General features: G+C 42.6%; 1 protein-coding gene and 1 long non-coding RNA gene across 4 annotated transcripts; both read left to right on the top strand.

The window, feature by feature from the left end:
- The first annotated feature begins 1,545 nt into the window (after window positions 1-1,545).
- LOC135094290 (probable E3 ubiquitin-protein ligase HERC4) lies at window positions 1,546-6,912 on the top strand. 3 transcript variants are annotated; one of them, XM_063994283.1, is made up of 6 exons: window positions 1,546-1,705; window positions 3,985-4,137; window positions 4,247-4,407; window positions 5,186-5,380; window positions 5,993-6,076; window positions 6,630-6,912. In XM_063994283.1, the coding sequence occupies exons 1-4, from the start codon at window positions 1,703-1,705 to the stop codon at window positions 5,241-5,243; spliced, it is 375 nt and encodes a 124-aa protein (XP_063850353.1). In that variant the 5' UTR covers window positions 1,546-1,702; the 3' UTR covers window positions 5,244-5,380; window positions 5,993-6,076; window positions 6,630-6,912. The 3 variants fall into 3 exon arrangements, with proteins under 3 accessions (XP_063850353.1, XP_063850351.1, XP_063850352.1); XM_063994281.1 differs by having other exon boundaries at window positions 4,247-4,411; XM_063994282.1 differs by having other exon boundaries at window positions 4,247-4,411; window positions 5,993-6,087.
- A 2,079-nt stretch (window positions 6,913-8,991) lies between these two features.
- On the top strand, window positions 8,992-10,952 carry LOC135094261 (uncharacterized). Its single transcript, XR_010263686.1, has 3 exons — window positions 8,992-9,077; window positions 10,342-10,503; window positions 10,943-10,952. It is a non-coding gene; the product is annotated as an uncharacterized LOC135094261 (long non-coding RNA).
- The last annotated feature ends 4,048 nt before the right edge of the window (window positions 10,953-15,000 follow it).

The following is a 15,000-nucleotide window of genomic DNA, read 5'->3' as shown; positions in this document are numbered from 1 at the left end:
TAATACCACCCCCAGCAATCTCTCTCTCTCTCTCTCTCTCTCTCTCTCTCTCTCTCTCTCTCTCTCTCTTGCATCGATTTACCTCTGTTCCTCCATGCCACCCCACAATCACCCTCCTCCTCCTCCTCCTCCTCCTCCTGCTCTAATAAATCCTCTAGCCATTACTCGCTCCGTTGGTGAGGTAAGCTGATGGTGGTGTCACTTTACCTGCAAGTTATCTCTCTCTCTCTCTCTCTCTCTCTCTCTCTCTCTCTCTCTCTCTCTCTCTCTCTCTCTCTCTCTCTCTCTCTCTCTCTCTCTGAGCTTGTTGTCATTACCACTAGATGTCAACACACATCTTCTTGTCCCCTCTCTCTCTCTCTCTGTCTCTCTCTGGTATCGCCACTCACTCACCAGATGTCACCACTAACAGGCTGCTTAGGCTCGTGATACAGTGATTGGTTGGCTTAACGCTCTCTCTCTCTCTCTCTCTCTCTCTCTCTCTCTCTCTCTCTCTCTCTCTCGTTGTTATGAGGAGACTGATGGATTTTGCCAGCCGCTCTCTCTCTCTCTCTCTCTCTCTCTCTCTCTCTCTCTCTCTCTCTCACAAGGAAAAATTGTTGATAACTCCTAAAAATATACATACACAAGACAAATAAATGTAAACAAATAAATATATTGAATAAATGTATAGTATTATTATTAATATTATAATTTATGTTAAGTGTTGATCATATATACTTTCTCAAGTAGCCGTGTAAAAGCAGCATTTCTTAAATTTTCCTGATCTTAGCAGCCTTTGTTGTCAGATGGAGGCAGGACAGCACCCGTCACGTGGACCACAAGACCCAGTGACGCAGGCTTCCTACGTAAGTGTGAAAATGTTATTGCTAATTTAGTTCTTTCCATCACCGCGCACCGCTCTGTGCTGAAACACTTCTGCGCAGCACCTCCACTCCATTCCAAAAGCTGTAGTTGAAGTAATGCGCTGTTTTGAAAGTGTTTTTAAGGTTCTAGTGACAGATTAGCAAGATTTCTAAATTATTATCAGGCGAAAGATTCTTGAGAACCAGGCTAATCATCTCTGTGGGCCTTGAAAATAGTCGTAGTGAGAGGACAATGTGTTTTTTTTTAATATTGGCATAAAATACATCAACACAGATGAATAAAAGAAAATAAGAAATAAGCATAGTATTGTGAGAAAAATATCCTTTTGTTGGTTTTGTCTACCTCGCATCACCTCTCTGCTCCCTTTCAAATTTACTTCAGCACCCCAGGTTAATGTATGTTTTAGGTTAGGTTAGTTGTTGCGGCACAAAGTGGAATGAAGGCAAGGAAAGGCATTCGCCTCCTGTGCCGGCGGCCGCCCTCAGCAACTGGTGCGTCACGTGACCCTGCGCGCGTGGCTGTAGCCACGTAGCGTAGCCATCCACTACATCCAACAAACTTTGAAGCTCATCTGCCGATTCACTCATAACAACTACATCATCTGCATAAAGGAGCACACATACTTTATCATTTCCCACACTTACCCCACACTACCCATGACTCAGGAGTGATCCTGTGCCACCTGTACCATCAAGATCAAGATCAAGTATAGACGCCACAACAGTTCCCCCGTGTTTACTCTTACCACACTGCCTATAAATCTTGTTTTTTCGCAAATTTCCCAAGTAATTCACCACCCCGGAGGCCGCCCCCAGTAAACCTGTTCCCTGCATCCATGGTGAGCCCCTGGGGACCCTGAGGCGCCGCGGGGGATCTGAAATAAGGGAGAAATTAAGGGAAATAGGGAGCCCCGTGGTCACTGCACTGAGTCTCCCACGTTTTCCTCATAAGATTTTTGGTGTTTTTTTTTATTTTTCCCCTAATTTTACGGTAATTTTTAGGTTTTTTAGGGTGAGAATTTAGGGATTTGTTTGTGTGTGTTTTTTTTTTGGCCTTCCTATAATTTCGTGATTTATTTAAAGGGTTGTTTTTTTTCCCACGTTTTTTAAGCAATTTTAAAGTTTCAGGGGTATTTAGGGTGTGGGCGGGTTGGGGTTGCCCTTAAACTTCGGTATCTAGGCTAAGTTTGCTCGTTTTAGGGATCTTTTTGGGTAAACTTTGGTATTTTAAGTAATTTTTTTGGTTTTATTATAGTTTAAGCCATTACACACTACGTGGTAATAACCTACCTCATTTTGTTCTCACTATTCACATCATTTCTAATGATTACACTACTTGTCGGAAATTAATAATAACGCCACAGTAGGCCTGGGAATGCACAGCGCTCTCAACTTTCTCTAAGTCCACAGGTAAACATAAATGGTGTATCGTTGGCTGAACTTCAGTTGTTTAATGCTTTGAATTGTGGGTAGCTGCTGGATAGGATCACTGTGTCTATAATTCCTGGGGCCAATCACGTGCTACCACCACGAGTTGCACCAATAGGAAGTCTCTATAAATACCCATAAGCTGTGTGGGCAGGTTAGGTTAGGTTAGGTTCCCCACAGGCCCCCCAGCTTGCTTCAGGGATTGGGGGGCCGTGGGTAGAGATTGAGGACATTGGCTTAAACTATAAATTTACCCAAAATTATGGTGTTTGTTATTGTCTCTTCTTTTTTATAGATGATTTTGAACATAAAGCAACTCAATATTATATCATTTGATGTGTCCTCCCCTCAACCCGCTGTAATCTGGGGAATTTGTGGGGAATTAGGTTTTATGAGCAGAGAACACAATAACAGTAATTTTAAGTATTTGAATGGAGATGATAGCTTTAAAGAAGGCATTCCTAACTTAACCTCACCTGAACCTAACCTCATTTAACCTAGCCTAACCTAACCTATGTGCATCACCTAACACAAATTACCTGTATCATGGAAACTATTACTTTGCTACAAGAACATCACTACTAAGTTTCTCAGTATCCAAAAACAGTACTCATAAATGTGTCAAGCATTATTGTTCTCTCCTGAAATGATACCATACATTCTTCTCAGTCACCTACTAATCTTACTTGGCAGTGTGGGAACCTCGGTACAGGCCAAAGTGCCAAGTAAACACCTAACCTAACCTAATCTAACTTAACCTAACCTAACTTAACCAAGACATGACAACTTAACCTGAGAGAGAGAGAGAGAGAGAGAGAGAGAGAGACTTAACCTTACCTAATCTAACTTAACCTAACCTAACTTAATCAAGACATGACAACTTAACCTGAAAGAGAGAGAGAGAGAGAGAGAGAGAGAGAGAGAGAGAGAGAGAGAGAGAGAGAGAGAGAGAGAGAGAGAGGTCACTGTTATCATTATTTTCATTATTACACACAATTTAAGGGTTGACCTGGCCCCCTCCCTTCACCAGGCCACCCCCCTTACACTCTCTCTGTTCAGGTGACCTAATGTGACCTAGCCTTGACACTAAGTGCACTAAGGCAGTTAGGCTGGAGTTTCTGGGATTTTCAGGGTCTGCAAATTTCACCCTCTTTTTCATCAGCTTTATAATAAATTCTTTGTGTGCCATCCTGTGCAAATCTATTTTTCACCAGCTTTATGAGAAGGGATTTGGTTGCCAGTCCATGCTCCTGTAGCCACCCGTGGATGGTTCATTCTGAGAACTTCTTACACGCCTAACACAACTTCCTTTCACTCTTGAGGTCACCAGTTGTTAGTTGGGTGGTTCCCTCGGCCTCCCAGACTGGTTTTGTCAGAGGTGTGGTGTCTAGAGTGAGTCTGAGTGGGTGCCAGACAGTGAATGGTGTTTTCATCACCCCTGTTTGGCTTGAAGTGTCTTTTGCTAGCATTTTCAGCCTCTTGTGCCAAAATTCTAGTCTTTTTTTCATTGGTGAGGTTGTCTGGAGTAGTGGAGATACTGAGCAGATAGATGGGAAGGCTAGGAAAGGAGAGAGGATGACTAGGGTGTTGTGGAATGGTTGGGATGTAGTGGAGATGTTGGGCTGAAGTGTATTTGGTAGCTAACCTTATCTAACCTAACCTAACCTAACCTAACGTCACTATTCCTCAGCTGTGGACCTCTGGGTATGGACGCTGTGGGCAGCTTGGTCACGGCACGACAGATAACTGCCCCATTCCTTGCACTGTGCTTGACCTGTGTGGCTCAAAGGTCGGCCAGGTCGCCTGCGGGAGAGGTCATACCCTGGTCTACATCCCCTCGCAGGTAAGAGCGAGAGAGAGAGAGAGAGAGAGAGAGAGAGAGAGAGAGAGAGAGAGGGAGGGGGAAAGGGAGACCTAATTTAACCTGACCTGACCTGACCTCTCTCCCACAGAGCCACGTGTATGCATTTGGCCAGGGGTTCTCAGGGCAGCTGGGCACCAAGACTCCACACAGCAGGGAATTACCTCAAGTGGTAGTGTGCCCATGGCTGTCCCCAGGGGGTGCCAGCCTGCTAGACTACGCAGAGGAGGACAGCCCCAGTGTGTGTTTGAGGCAGGTGAGGTAGTGGTGGTGGTAGTGGAGGAGGAGGAAAAAAAGATAATCTATTTATATAACTTAGCAAAAGAAGAAGATAATTCACAACAATTCTCTCTCTCTCTCTCTCTCTCTCTCTCTCTCTCTCTCTCTCTCTCTCTCTCTCTCTCTCTCTCTCTCTCTCTCTCTCTCTCTCTCTCTCTCTCTCTCTCTCTCTCTCTCTCTCTCTCTCTCTCTCTCTGAATTCAGCTCACCAATCTAGCTCTGAGGTAAGAGAGAAAGAGAGAGAGAGAGAGAGAGAGAGAGAGAGAGAGAGAGAGAGAGAGAGAGAGAGAGAGAGAGAGAGAGAGAGAGAGAGAGAGAGAGAGAGAGAGAGAGAGAGAGAGAGAATTGGTTTGTAAGAGTGTGCATTGAGAGTGTGTGTGTGTGTGTGTTTTGAGTGTAAGAGAGAGAGAGAGAAGTATAATTGTCTGTGTACTACTACTACTACTACTACTGCTGCTACTACTACTACTACTACTACTACTACTACTACTACTACTACTACTACTACTACTACTACTACTACTACTTCTACTACTACTACTACCATTCTCTTCCTCATTCTCTTTCTCTTCCTCCTCCTCCTCCTCCTCCTCCTCCTCCTCTTCCTCTTCTTTTTCTACTACTGCTACTACAACAACTATTACAACAATTCTTATCTACAACACCACCACATCACTTACAACCACTCAGACCACCACCACTACCACAACCAGATCTTAACCAAACCTAACCTAACCTAACCACACCACAGAGAGACCGGCGTGCCCTTGTGTCTTCCCTGCGGCTGTTGTCCCTGGTCCACGGTCTGAACTTCCAAGCCGGCTGCTGAGTGGGGTGGTTGAACTACGACGACTTTTACATCCCAGAAATTGCAGAGAAAATTGATATTAGGAATGATTACTTGAACTGGATGAACAGCAGGCTTCACCCAATGTCCAGGAGGGAGGTGGGTGTGTGTGTGTGGGGGTGTGGGGGTGTTTGAAGGTGGGTGAGTGATTTTGGGGTGTTTGGGTGTGTTTTGGGGTGTTTAGATGTGTTTTGGTGTGTTTTTGGGGTGTTTGGGTGTGTTTTTTGGGGTATTTGGGAGATGGGTGACCATGTTTGGGGGTGTTTGTGTATGTATTGGGGGTGTTTGTGAATGGGTGACTGTGTTTGGGGGAGCTTTCAATGTTGAACACTTAAAAACATCCTTTAAAATTGACAATTCCTTTAATTTTAACTGACAAACCCTTAGAAACACCCTTTAAAAATTGAAAACCCTTTATTTTATTCTCTTAAACCCTTAAAAACATCCTTTAAAATTGACAATTCCTTTAATTTTAACTGAGAGACCCTTAGAAACACCCTTTAAAAATTGAAAACCCTTTATTTATTCTCTTAAAGCCCTTAAAAACACCTTTTAAAAGACACCAAACCTTTAAATAGCCTCATAAACCCTTAAAATCACCCTTCTACCTTTTATTTACCCCCTTAAACCCTTTAAACACCCTTTAACTCTTTCATTTACCCCTTCAACCTTAAAAAACAACTTTAACTAATCCAATCCTTTACATTACAGAGTCCAATCCTGTTCTGTGAGTATCCATTCTTGTTCGACCCTCAGGCCAAGACGCTGCTGCTCAGGTGTGACGCCACTCGGCAGGTGAGAATGAGGTGCAGGACAAATTAGGTTTGGTTTACATATGTTTATTTGTTTATTTGTATATTTTTTTTTGTGTGTGTTTTTCAAGGGTTCATCAGCATTGTAGAACACCCTCCCCACCTCCTCTGCTGTCTTGATTCACCCAGTCCTCTCCTCCAAGGGTTCATCAGCATTGTAGAACACCCTCCCCACCTCCTCTGCTGTCTTGATTCACCCAGTCCTCTCCTCCCCACCTCCTCTGCTCTCTTTATTCACCCAGTCCTCTCCTCCCCACCTCCTCTGCTCTCTTTATTCACCCAGTCCTCTCCTCCCCACCTCCTCTGCTCCCTTTATTCACCCAGTCCTCCCCTCCCCACCTCCTCTACTGTCTGTTTTCACCCAGTCATCCCCTCCCCACCTCCTCTGCAGTCTTTATTCACCTGGTCCTCCCCTTCCCACCTCCTCTACTGTCTGTTTTTCACCCAGTCCTCCCACACGACACCGCAGGAATGTAAATAAACACACCGTTCACACTAATATCCTTCCGTTTATTGATTTCTGTCGGTGTTTCCAGGGCGAATGTTTCCCAGACCACCCGGTCATACGCACGTTCTGGGAAGTATTTCACGAACTCCCTGGAGCAGAAGAAGTTGTTTTTGAAGTTCCTTACGGGCACTGACAGGGTTCCTATTCTGGGCATGAAGGTAGGTGAGAGAGAGAGAGAGAGAGAGAGAGAGAGCGGAGGAGTGACTGTGTGTGTGTGTGTGTGTGTGTGTGTGTGTGTGTGTGAGAGAGAGACGGGACTGTGAGAATTTATCATTAATCTTGCATGTTGTGTCAATTTCTAGGCTTCTGTGTGTGTGGTGTGTGTGTGTGTGTGTGGTGTGTGTGTGTGAGAGAGAGAGTTTTAAAAGTGAGAGGCTGTGGGGGGTTTGTCAACATACTGTGGGGCTGTGAGCTGTGGAGCTGTGGTGAGAGAGAGAGAGAGAGAGAGAGAGAGAGAGAGAGAGAGAGAAAGAGAGAGAGTTGCAAGGACAGAACCTTAGAATGTACCCATTAAATGTTAGCTACTACTACTACTACTACTACCTCCACCACCACTATATACCATGACTACTACTATTATTACCACTGCCACCACCACCACCACTACTACTACTACTACTACTACTAATACTCTGAACAAGGAGGAGGAAGTGCCTGTTAAGAAAATAGAAATATATAGAAATTAATAGAAAATATATGTAATAGTTTACAGAATTATTATTATTATTATTATTAATATTATTATTATTATTATTATTATTATTAATTTCAGTATATTTTTTAGTCTTGTTACAAAAAAAATGAGTGAAATAAAGAAAATGAAAAAGGTAACTTGTATTATTATCACTATAAAAATGAGAGAGAGAGAGAGAGAGAGAGAGAGGGAGAGAGAGAGAGAGAGGAGGGTGGCCAACTTGCTCGACAGGAGAGGGAGGTTCTTGCTCTACAAGGCCCAGATACGGCCTTATTTAGAGTATTCCGCCCTCTCCTGGATGTCCTGTGCTGCCACACACATCAGCAAGCTCCACGGCATCCAGCGACGGGCGCTGCGACTGGTGGAAGCAGCAGGTGCCCCAGCCTATCCTGAGGCTCCCGTCGACACGATAGAACACCGCAGGGACCTGGCGGCCCTTGTGGTGTTCCACAAGGCACAGGTGCAGGGTGTGCCACGCCTGGCGGGACTACGGCTGTCCGCCAGAGTCACCTCGCGGGGCACGAGAACAGTGTCATCCAGTGGTGACTCAGTGGAAGTGCCGCGTTCCCGCTCCAGCCAACACCGGCGCACCTTTTGGGGGCGAGTCCTCCAGACTGTGGAACGTCTTCGCGTCCTTCGTCCTTCATATCAGGGGGATGGATACCCAGGACGTGAATTTAACAGGCACACCACTGGAGGGGCTCATTCCCAACCCTCCTGCTAACAATATTAACATAAGTCCATAAAGAATGTATATATATGTATATATATCTTTATATTTATATTTGTTATGTCACACCCCTAAAACAGGTTGCACGTGGCAGTGCGCCTTCAGGTGATAATGTACCTTCGGATGATAATGTACCTAGGTTTAACTAGGTTTAAATTAAAAGAGAGAGAGAGAGGAAAAAGACAGTAAAAGAAAGAGGGTTAAGAGAAAATCTAGAGAGAGAAAAGCCTTATTATATTATTATTGAAAGAAAAAGAGTGGAAAGAGAGAGAGAGAGAGAGAGAGAGAAAGAAAAACCTTATATTATTATTAGTGAAAAAAAAATGGAGAGAGAGAGAAAAGCCTTATATTATTATTATTATTGAAAGAAAAAACACTCACACTCCGTCTCTTAAACGTCCTTTAAATTCCCCTATACTCTTTACCCAAGCTTATTAACCCCACAGATACTTTCTTACTACAATATCTTAAGTCTAATACGTAATCATATCAGAGGCTGGAATTGTTTGAATTTCGCGCGAAAACATCCGCTCTTCAAACCATCTAAATTGTGTTATACTCCTTATCCAAGCCTACTAACCCTAGGAACACTTCAGAACTACAATATCTTAATAGTATAGTGCGGAATCATGCCTTTACACACGCTTCAGTTACGCTCTAATAAACTCCTTTCAATAGCGAGAAAATATGAGCTGTCAAGTGAATGGCATCTACCATCACCATGACAATGGGTCGTGAATAGCCAATCCCAGCCCGCCATTTCATCCGGGACCTCAAGATGACCACACTGATACAATATAGTTTAATTTACAGCCAAGATCAGAGTTAACCGAGACATATATGGTGGATAAAAAAGCTCTTAAAAATATGGGTGTTCCGAGGAAAGTATACCACTAGGGAATGTGGGTTACATTAGTAATGGAGGAATGTTTTGACAGCAGACGAAACTAAAGGTACAGTTTACTAGTTAGTGTTTTTTGTTGTGTTTGTTTATGTGTGTGTCGTGGAGGAGTGATCTGTGCCTGTCTATGTGGCTGTATGATGAACCAGGCGTGAGTATTCAGCATTTGACTAAACACACTCACGCAGAGACTGTCCCTTTAAACCTTCGTCCCTTTAAACCTTCGTCCCTTTAAACCGTACCCAAATAAACGCTTTCGATTCGCGTAGGCAGACCAGGCTAGCTCTCTCTGACCGGGCCATGTGGACGTATTTTTAGTCATATGCTCCTAGTGAGCGTAACCCGCCGGCTAGGGAGTCTGGGAGTGTTAACTGGTTATTTAACAGAGTAGAAGATGAGAGAGAGACTGGGATGTGTGATGGATGAGTGACAGGGAGAAGAAGGGTTGAATCTGTTTGACGTAAGGGTGATAGGCTGTGTGCGTCCGTGTGTACATGTATGTGGGTGGGTGTGGGTGACTGGGTGTGTGTGGTGGGTCAGTGTCCGTATGTATGTGTGTATTACCCTTGTGAGACCCGCTCTGTGTGTATGTGTGTGTGTGTGTGTGTATAGGGAGGGAGAGACACGTGAGTAAAGAAGGGAGGATGGGGGTCAGGAAAGAGGAGGAGGAGGAAGAGGGCTGACTGGGTGGAGCTCTTAAAGATGGTATTCAGAAATTACGTGTTTTCTTGACGGCTTCGCTGAGTCACTGTGTTAGGGAAGAGGAAGAGGAGGAGGATGAGGATATAGAAGTAATGTAAGCATAGGTAGGTTTTAAGTTAGTGTTGGTAAGGTTTAGGTGAGGTTAGTTAAGAATAGGTGATGTTAGGTTAGGCCACGTAAGTTGAAGTGTGTTAGATTGTAAGGTTAAGTAAGGTTTGGCTGTGTAAAAGATGAGGTGAGGTTAGGTTAAGATAGTGTGTTAGGTTAGGTAAGTTAAGGATAGGTTTAGACTAGCATAGTTTAGGTTATATTAGATGAATTTACATTAACTTGCATAGGTTAGATTAGATTAGATTAAAGTAAGATTTGGATGACATAGGTTACGTTAGATCATGTTAAGTTATAGCAGATTAATTAGGTTAGTTAAGGTAATTGAGTTAGGTTAGGTTGCATTAGGTTAAACTAGCATAAGTGAAGAAGTTAAGTTAGATTAGGTGAGGAATGAGTAGGTTAGATGAGAGGAGGTGAGGTTAAGTTAGATTAGGTGAAGTGTAGTTGGAAAATGTCATAGGAAAAAATTGTAGTTAATATTGGATGCAAAATATCAAAGTAAGATTAGCTAAAGAATTTTTAACGTTGGGAATAGTAATCCATATATATATATGGGAGTATATTTTTTGTAACAGTGTGAATGATAAGATTCCATTTTTCAGTGTTGCCATGGTGACGGTGGTGGTGGGCATGACACAGATGCGGGAGGTGGAGTTTGTGCCCAATGGAGACATGCACCTGGACAAATTGTGTTGGTCATTGGTCAGACTGGAGTTTACATGTGTACCTCCTTCACCATCATTGGTGGACACTTCACCATGAGTGTTAGTGAAATGTGCTCTCTTTGTCACTTTATTTGTATATCAGAAAAATTTAAGGCCAGTTAGTTGTCTAGACTATAAGTTTTAAAATGAGAAAATAAATCTACATATTTTTTTAAAAGCAAACAGTTAAGGCATTGTAAAGTAAAACTCAAAATACATTTTGGTTATTATTTTTTTTTGCAATCAACATCTTTCATGTATAATGAAATAAATACATTCATCAAACTTAATATCATATTTAATAACAGCTAGAGGTACCAATTTGCAGATGTCTATGGAAAATTTGTATGATAATCTTGTGGCCAACAAAAAAGGATACAATGAATGATGACTTATTATTGTAAGAAATCTTTCAGAGTTGTTGTTGTGTACTTCCACATTCCATGGAGACAGGTTTTTCCTTCACCTTTCACCATTTAAAAAGTGATAATTTCAACAGGATGCTTGAGGCTGTCACGGTGCTGCTGCTGCTGTCTGCCATCATCCCCCTGACACTGACCACCCTGCAGACACCTTCATCCTGGGTGCCACACGTCACTGCTGCTACAACTCAGAGCAACTGGAGCGCAAGCCAGGAAGGGAGATAGTTACTTTTTCACTTAATTTGTTGTTTATTTGAGGGCCTAATGACAGACACATAATGGAATGAGTATTTGTGAATGTTTGTTTATATCTAGATACAAGCATTCACATATCTTTTAAGTGCCACCTTCCAAAAACAATGTCAGCCAGAAAAATAACTGATGAATCTAATTACATTTCAAGTCAAAAAGTTTTCCTTTAACCACTTTGCTCCAGATGCTTAAAAACATGCGTTGCTCACAAACATGGCGTCGCGTAGGCTCGTCACTGGTAACTTATCTAATTTCTAATAATTTCTAATATAATTTCTGTGTGTGTGTGTGTGTGTGTGTGTGTGTGTGTGTGTGTTTTATATATGAGTGACACTGGCCAAGGGCAACAAAAATCCAATAAAAAAATATGCCCACAGAAATGGCAGTCCCATAAAAGGGTCAAAGCAGTGGTCAAAAGTTGATGAATAAGTGTCTTGAAACCTCCACTTGAAGGAATTCAAGTCATAGGAAGGTGGAAATACAGAAGCAGGCAGGGAGTTCCAGAGTTTACCAGAGAAAGGGATGAATGATTGAGAATACTTGTTAACTCTTGCATTAGAGAAGTGGACAGAATAGGGGTGAGAGAAAGAAGAAAATCTTGTGCAGCGAGGCCGTGGAAGGAGGGGAGGCATGCAGTTAGCAAGATCAGAAGAGCAGTTAGCATGAAAATAGCGGTAGAAGACAGCTAGAGATGCAACATTGCGGCGGTGAGAGAGAGGCTGAAGACACTCACTTATGTTTGTGTGTGTGTGTGTGTGTGTGTGTGTGTGTGTGTGTGTGTGTGGTGTGTATGGTGTGTGTGTGTGTGTGTGTGCGCTGATGCAGCTGAGAAGGTTGCCTTATGATAATTATTGACAAATGAAGGTAATGGATGCGCATGTCATTACTACTTTTTTAAGTGTGTGTGTATGTGTGTGTGTTATGTACACACACACACACACACACAAAGAGAAGTAATAGACACGCATCCTTTACCTTCATTCATCAATAATTGTCATAAGACGACCTTCCCAGCTGCATCATTACACACACACACACACACACACACACACACACACACACACACACACTTACACACCACGTAGTGTAGTGGTTAGCACCGCTCAGCTCACAACCAAGAAGGCCCAGGTTCGAATCCCGGGCACGGTGAGGCAGATGGACAAGCCTCTTAATGTGTAGCCCTCTTAATGTGTAGCCTCTTAATGTGTAGGTACAGGATGTAACCCGAGGTGATGTGACTTTGCTGCCCCGGTGTGTGGTGTGTCATTGGCCTCAGTCCTACCCAAAGATCAGTCACCATGAGCTCTGAGCTCTTACACACACACACACACACACACACACACACACACACACACACACACAGAGAGAGAGAGAGAGAGAGAGAGAGAGAGAGCAAAATGGCAATGAATGAAACAGGGAGGAGGGGGAACTGTGTGTGAATGAAAACATCATCTACAGTGAAACATTTGATTGATTATAAAGCACATGTGCATCATATATAGTCATGAATGTGGAGGAACAGCAGAGTGAGTGATCAACCACAGAAAGGAGAGAGTCGGACGTGCGGAGAGAATGGAAGGGGAACAATTTGAGAAGATAAGCATGCAAATACATAAATATAAGGTGGAATAACAGTGTTTGGTGGGAAGATGAAAGAGAGATGCCTGTTTATGAAGCAAAATGATTGTGCAAGAGAGGAATGATTGGAAAACCATTCCCACCATAGCCAACAGACCTTACACCCATATTTTTACAAACCACAGCATCTCTATTCATCCATTCTGTGTGTCTTCTCTTCTCTCTCTCTCCTCTCTCCACTCTTAATGCTGCTGTGGGTCTCTGGGCTGGAGTACATCAGAGAAAGATTGACACCAACTTATATATGAGAGGATGTTGTCTGTAACTATGCTATGGGGACATTGCAAGTTTGTGGGGTGTAGTGAATGAATAAGTGTGTCCTCTATAGCATACTTAAAAACCACACTCTCACATGGAAATCAATCTCTCTCTCTCTCTCTCTCTCTCTCTCTCTCTCTCCTCTCTCTCATCTCTCTCTCTCTCTCTCTCTCTCTCTCTCTCTCTCTCTCTCTCTCTCTCTCTCTCTCCTCTCTCTCTCTCTCTCTCTCTCTCTCTCTCTTTCTTTCTTTCTTTTGTTGCATATTTTACTCCTTTACATTCTTCCCTACAGTATTTTTTCGTCTACTTTATGACTGGAGTCGTTTTATCATCCCAATGTATGTCCCATCCATTCTGAAACTGTAATTCATCATTCAGCTCCAATGTGTCTCAGTTTTGATAATCATTAATTTGTTTCAGCTACACAACCACTCTGATAAGGGACAAAATCTACTTCACCAGTCATCTATGTCATACAGTCATATATTCATACATATGACAAAATGCTCTTCCTAATACATTTCTTATTTTCTCTTCTCAAGTGACCTGTCCCATCTATCTAAGGTACCACATAACATTTAAAACTTACAATATTGCATTTAATTCATGAACATTTTTTTGTCTATGTAGACTTGAAATTATATTGCGTATAGACTTGAAATGTATTGGGAGTTTTCTCTATCTCTCATTCTATACCTAACACCTGTTCCTAAGAATCCCCAGGTGATAGCCATGGTGACTGGCCTGGTCTCCTACTGAGTGGCTGGGGTTTTCCAAAAGTGAGGGTTTGGTGTTCTATACCATACCATGTGCCCTGTTTGTATTCCTTCTCTATCCTCTGTATTATATTCTATGTAAAGATGGTGCTGGGGTGGGGATCTACTACTTATTCCCTAAAAGTGATGAGGAGTGACACTGGGCAGCATTACTTTGCTCCTTAGAGATGGCTGGGTTCCTGTGGATGAGTGGGCCATGCTGTGCTTTGTTTGGTATTGTGATGACTCTTGCCACAATCAAGTGTCTCCCACAGAGTAGTGGAGTACCTATGAATGGTGTTGACCCAAGCTGTCCAGGTCTCATCCAATGCCTTAATATGATTTAGATGATCAAAATGGTTTAACTCACCATTTAATCAGCTGACTGATTTGAATGGAGAAGTATGTAATGTGTTGTAGCCTAACCATCCCTGCCAGCATGGTCAGACTCTTGGTAGTAACCTGAAATGCTCCTAGGTAGTGAGTATCATTGCACATAATGATCTTTACTTTGTCAGTAATTCAATGATCACTGAATATTACTCTACTGGATTTTGCTCAGCACTGCTTGGTAACTTTTGGCCATAATCCCAGGTCTGGAATGATATGAAGCCATGTTTTTACATTCCATATGAGACAGGCAAGCACTATGCTTTGCCTGACTGATACCTGTACTTTGCATTTATGACCCCAGGTAGTTCATCACTCTCTCTCTCTCTCTCTCTCTCTCTCTCTCTCTCTCTCTCCTCTCTCTCTCTCTCTCTCTCTCTCTCTCTCTCTCTCTCTCTCTCTCTCTCTCTCTCTCCTCTCTCTCTCTCTCTCTCTCTCCTCTCTCTCTCTCTCTCTCTCTCTCTCTCTCTTTGGAATTATACTGTATATTAGGAAATATCATTAAAGAGTGTGTGTGTGTGTGTGTAAAAAGTGTTTGCATTATTGTGCATTTGATGTTATAGCCCTAGGTACTTAAAGTTTTCTGGTTTCATGATTTATAAAGATTGCTATTTTTAATAAAGTTATTGAAATTGTTATTGAGTGTTTGTATTGAACTCATTAGCTTTGTAATAGTGTGCGTCTCATCATGCATTCATTAATGATGTAGAGTGGAAATGTCCACTCCTATCATGCATAATATCAATGCATTATTGGTTTATGTTGTTATTTGTGTATAAATTGTAAAGTTATGCCAGTCTATTTTAGTACAAACTAAATATCAGCTGGAAGAGAGGACAGGT

The sequence above is a fragment of the Scylla paramamosain genome, chromosome 45 (assembly GCF_035594125.1).
Source record: "Scylla paramamosain isolate STU-SP2022 chromosome 45, ASM3559412v1, whole genome shotgun sequence".
Lineage (NCBI taxonomy): Eukaryota > Metazoa > Arthropoda > Malacostraca > Decapoda > Portunidae > Scylla > Scylla paramamosain.
This window is presented reverse-complemented; position numbering and strand designations above follow the sequence as displayed.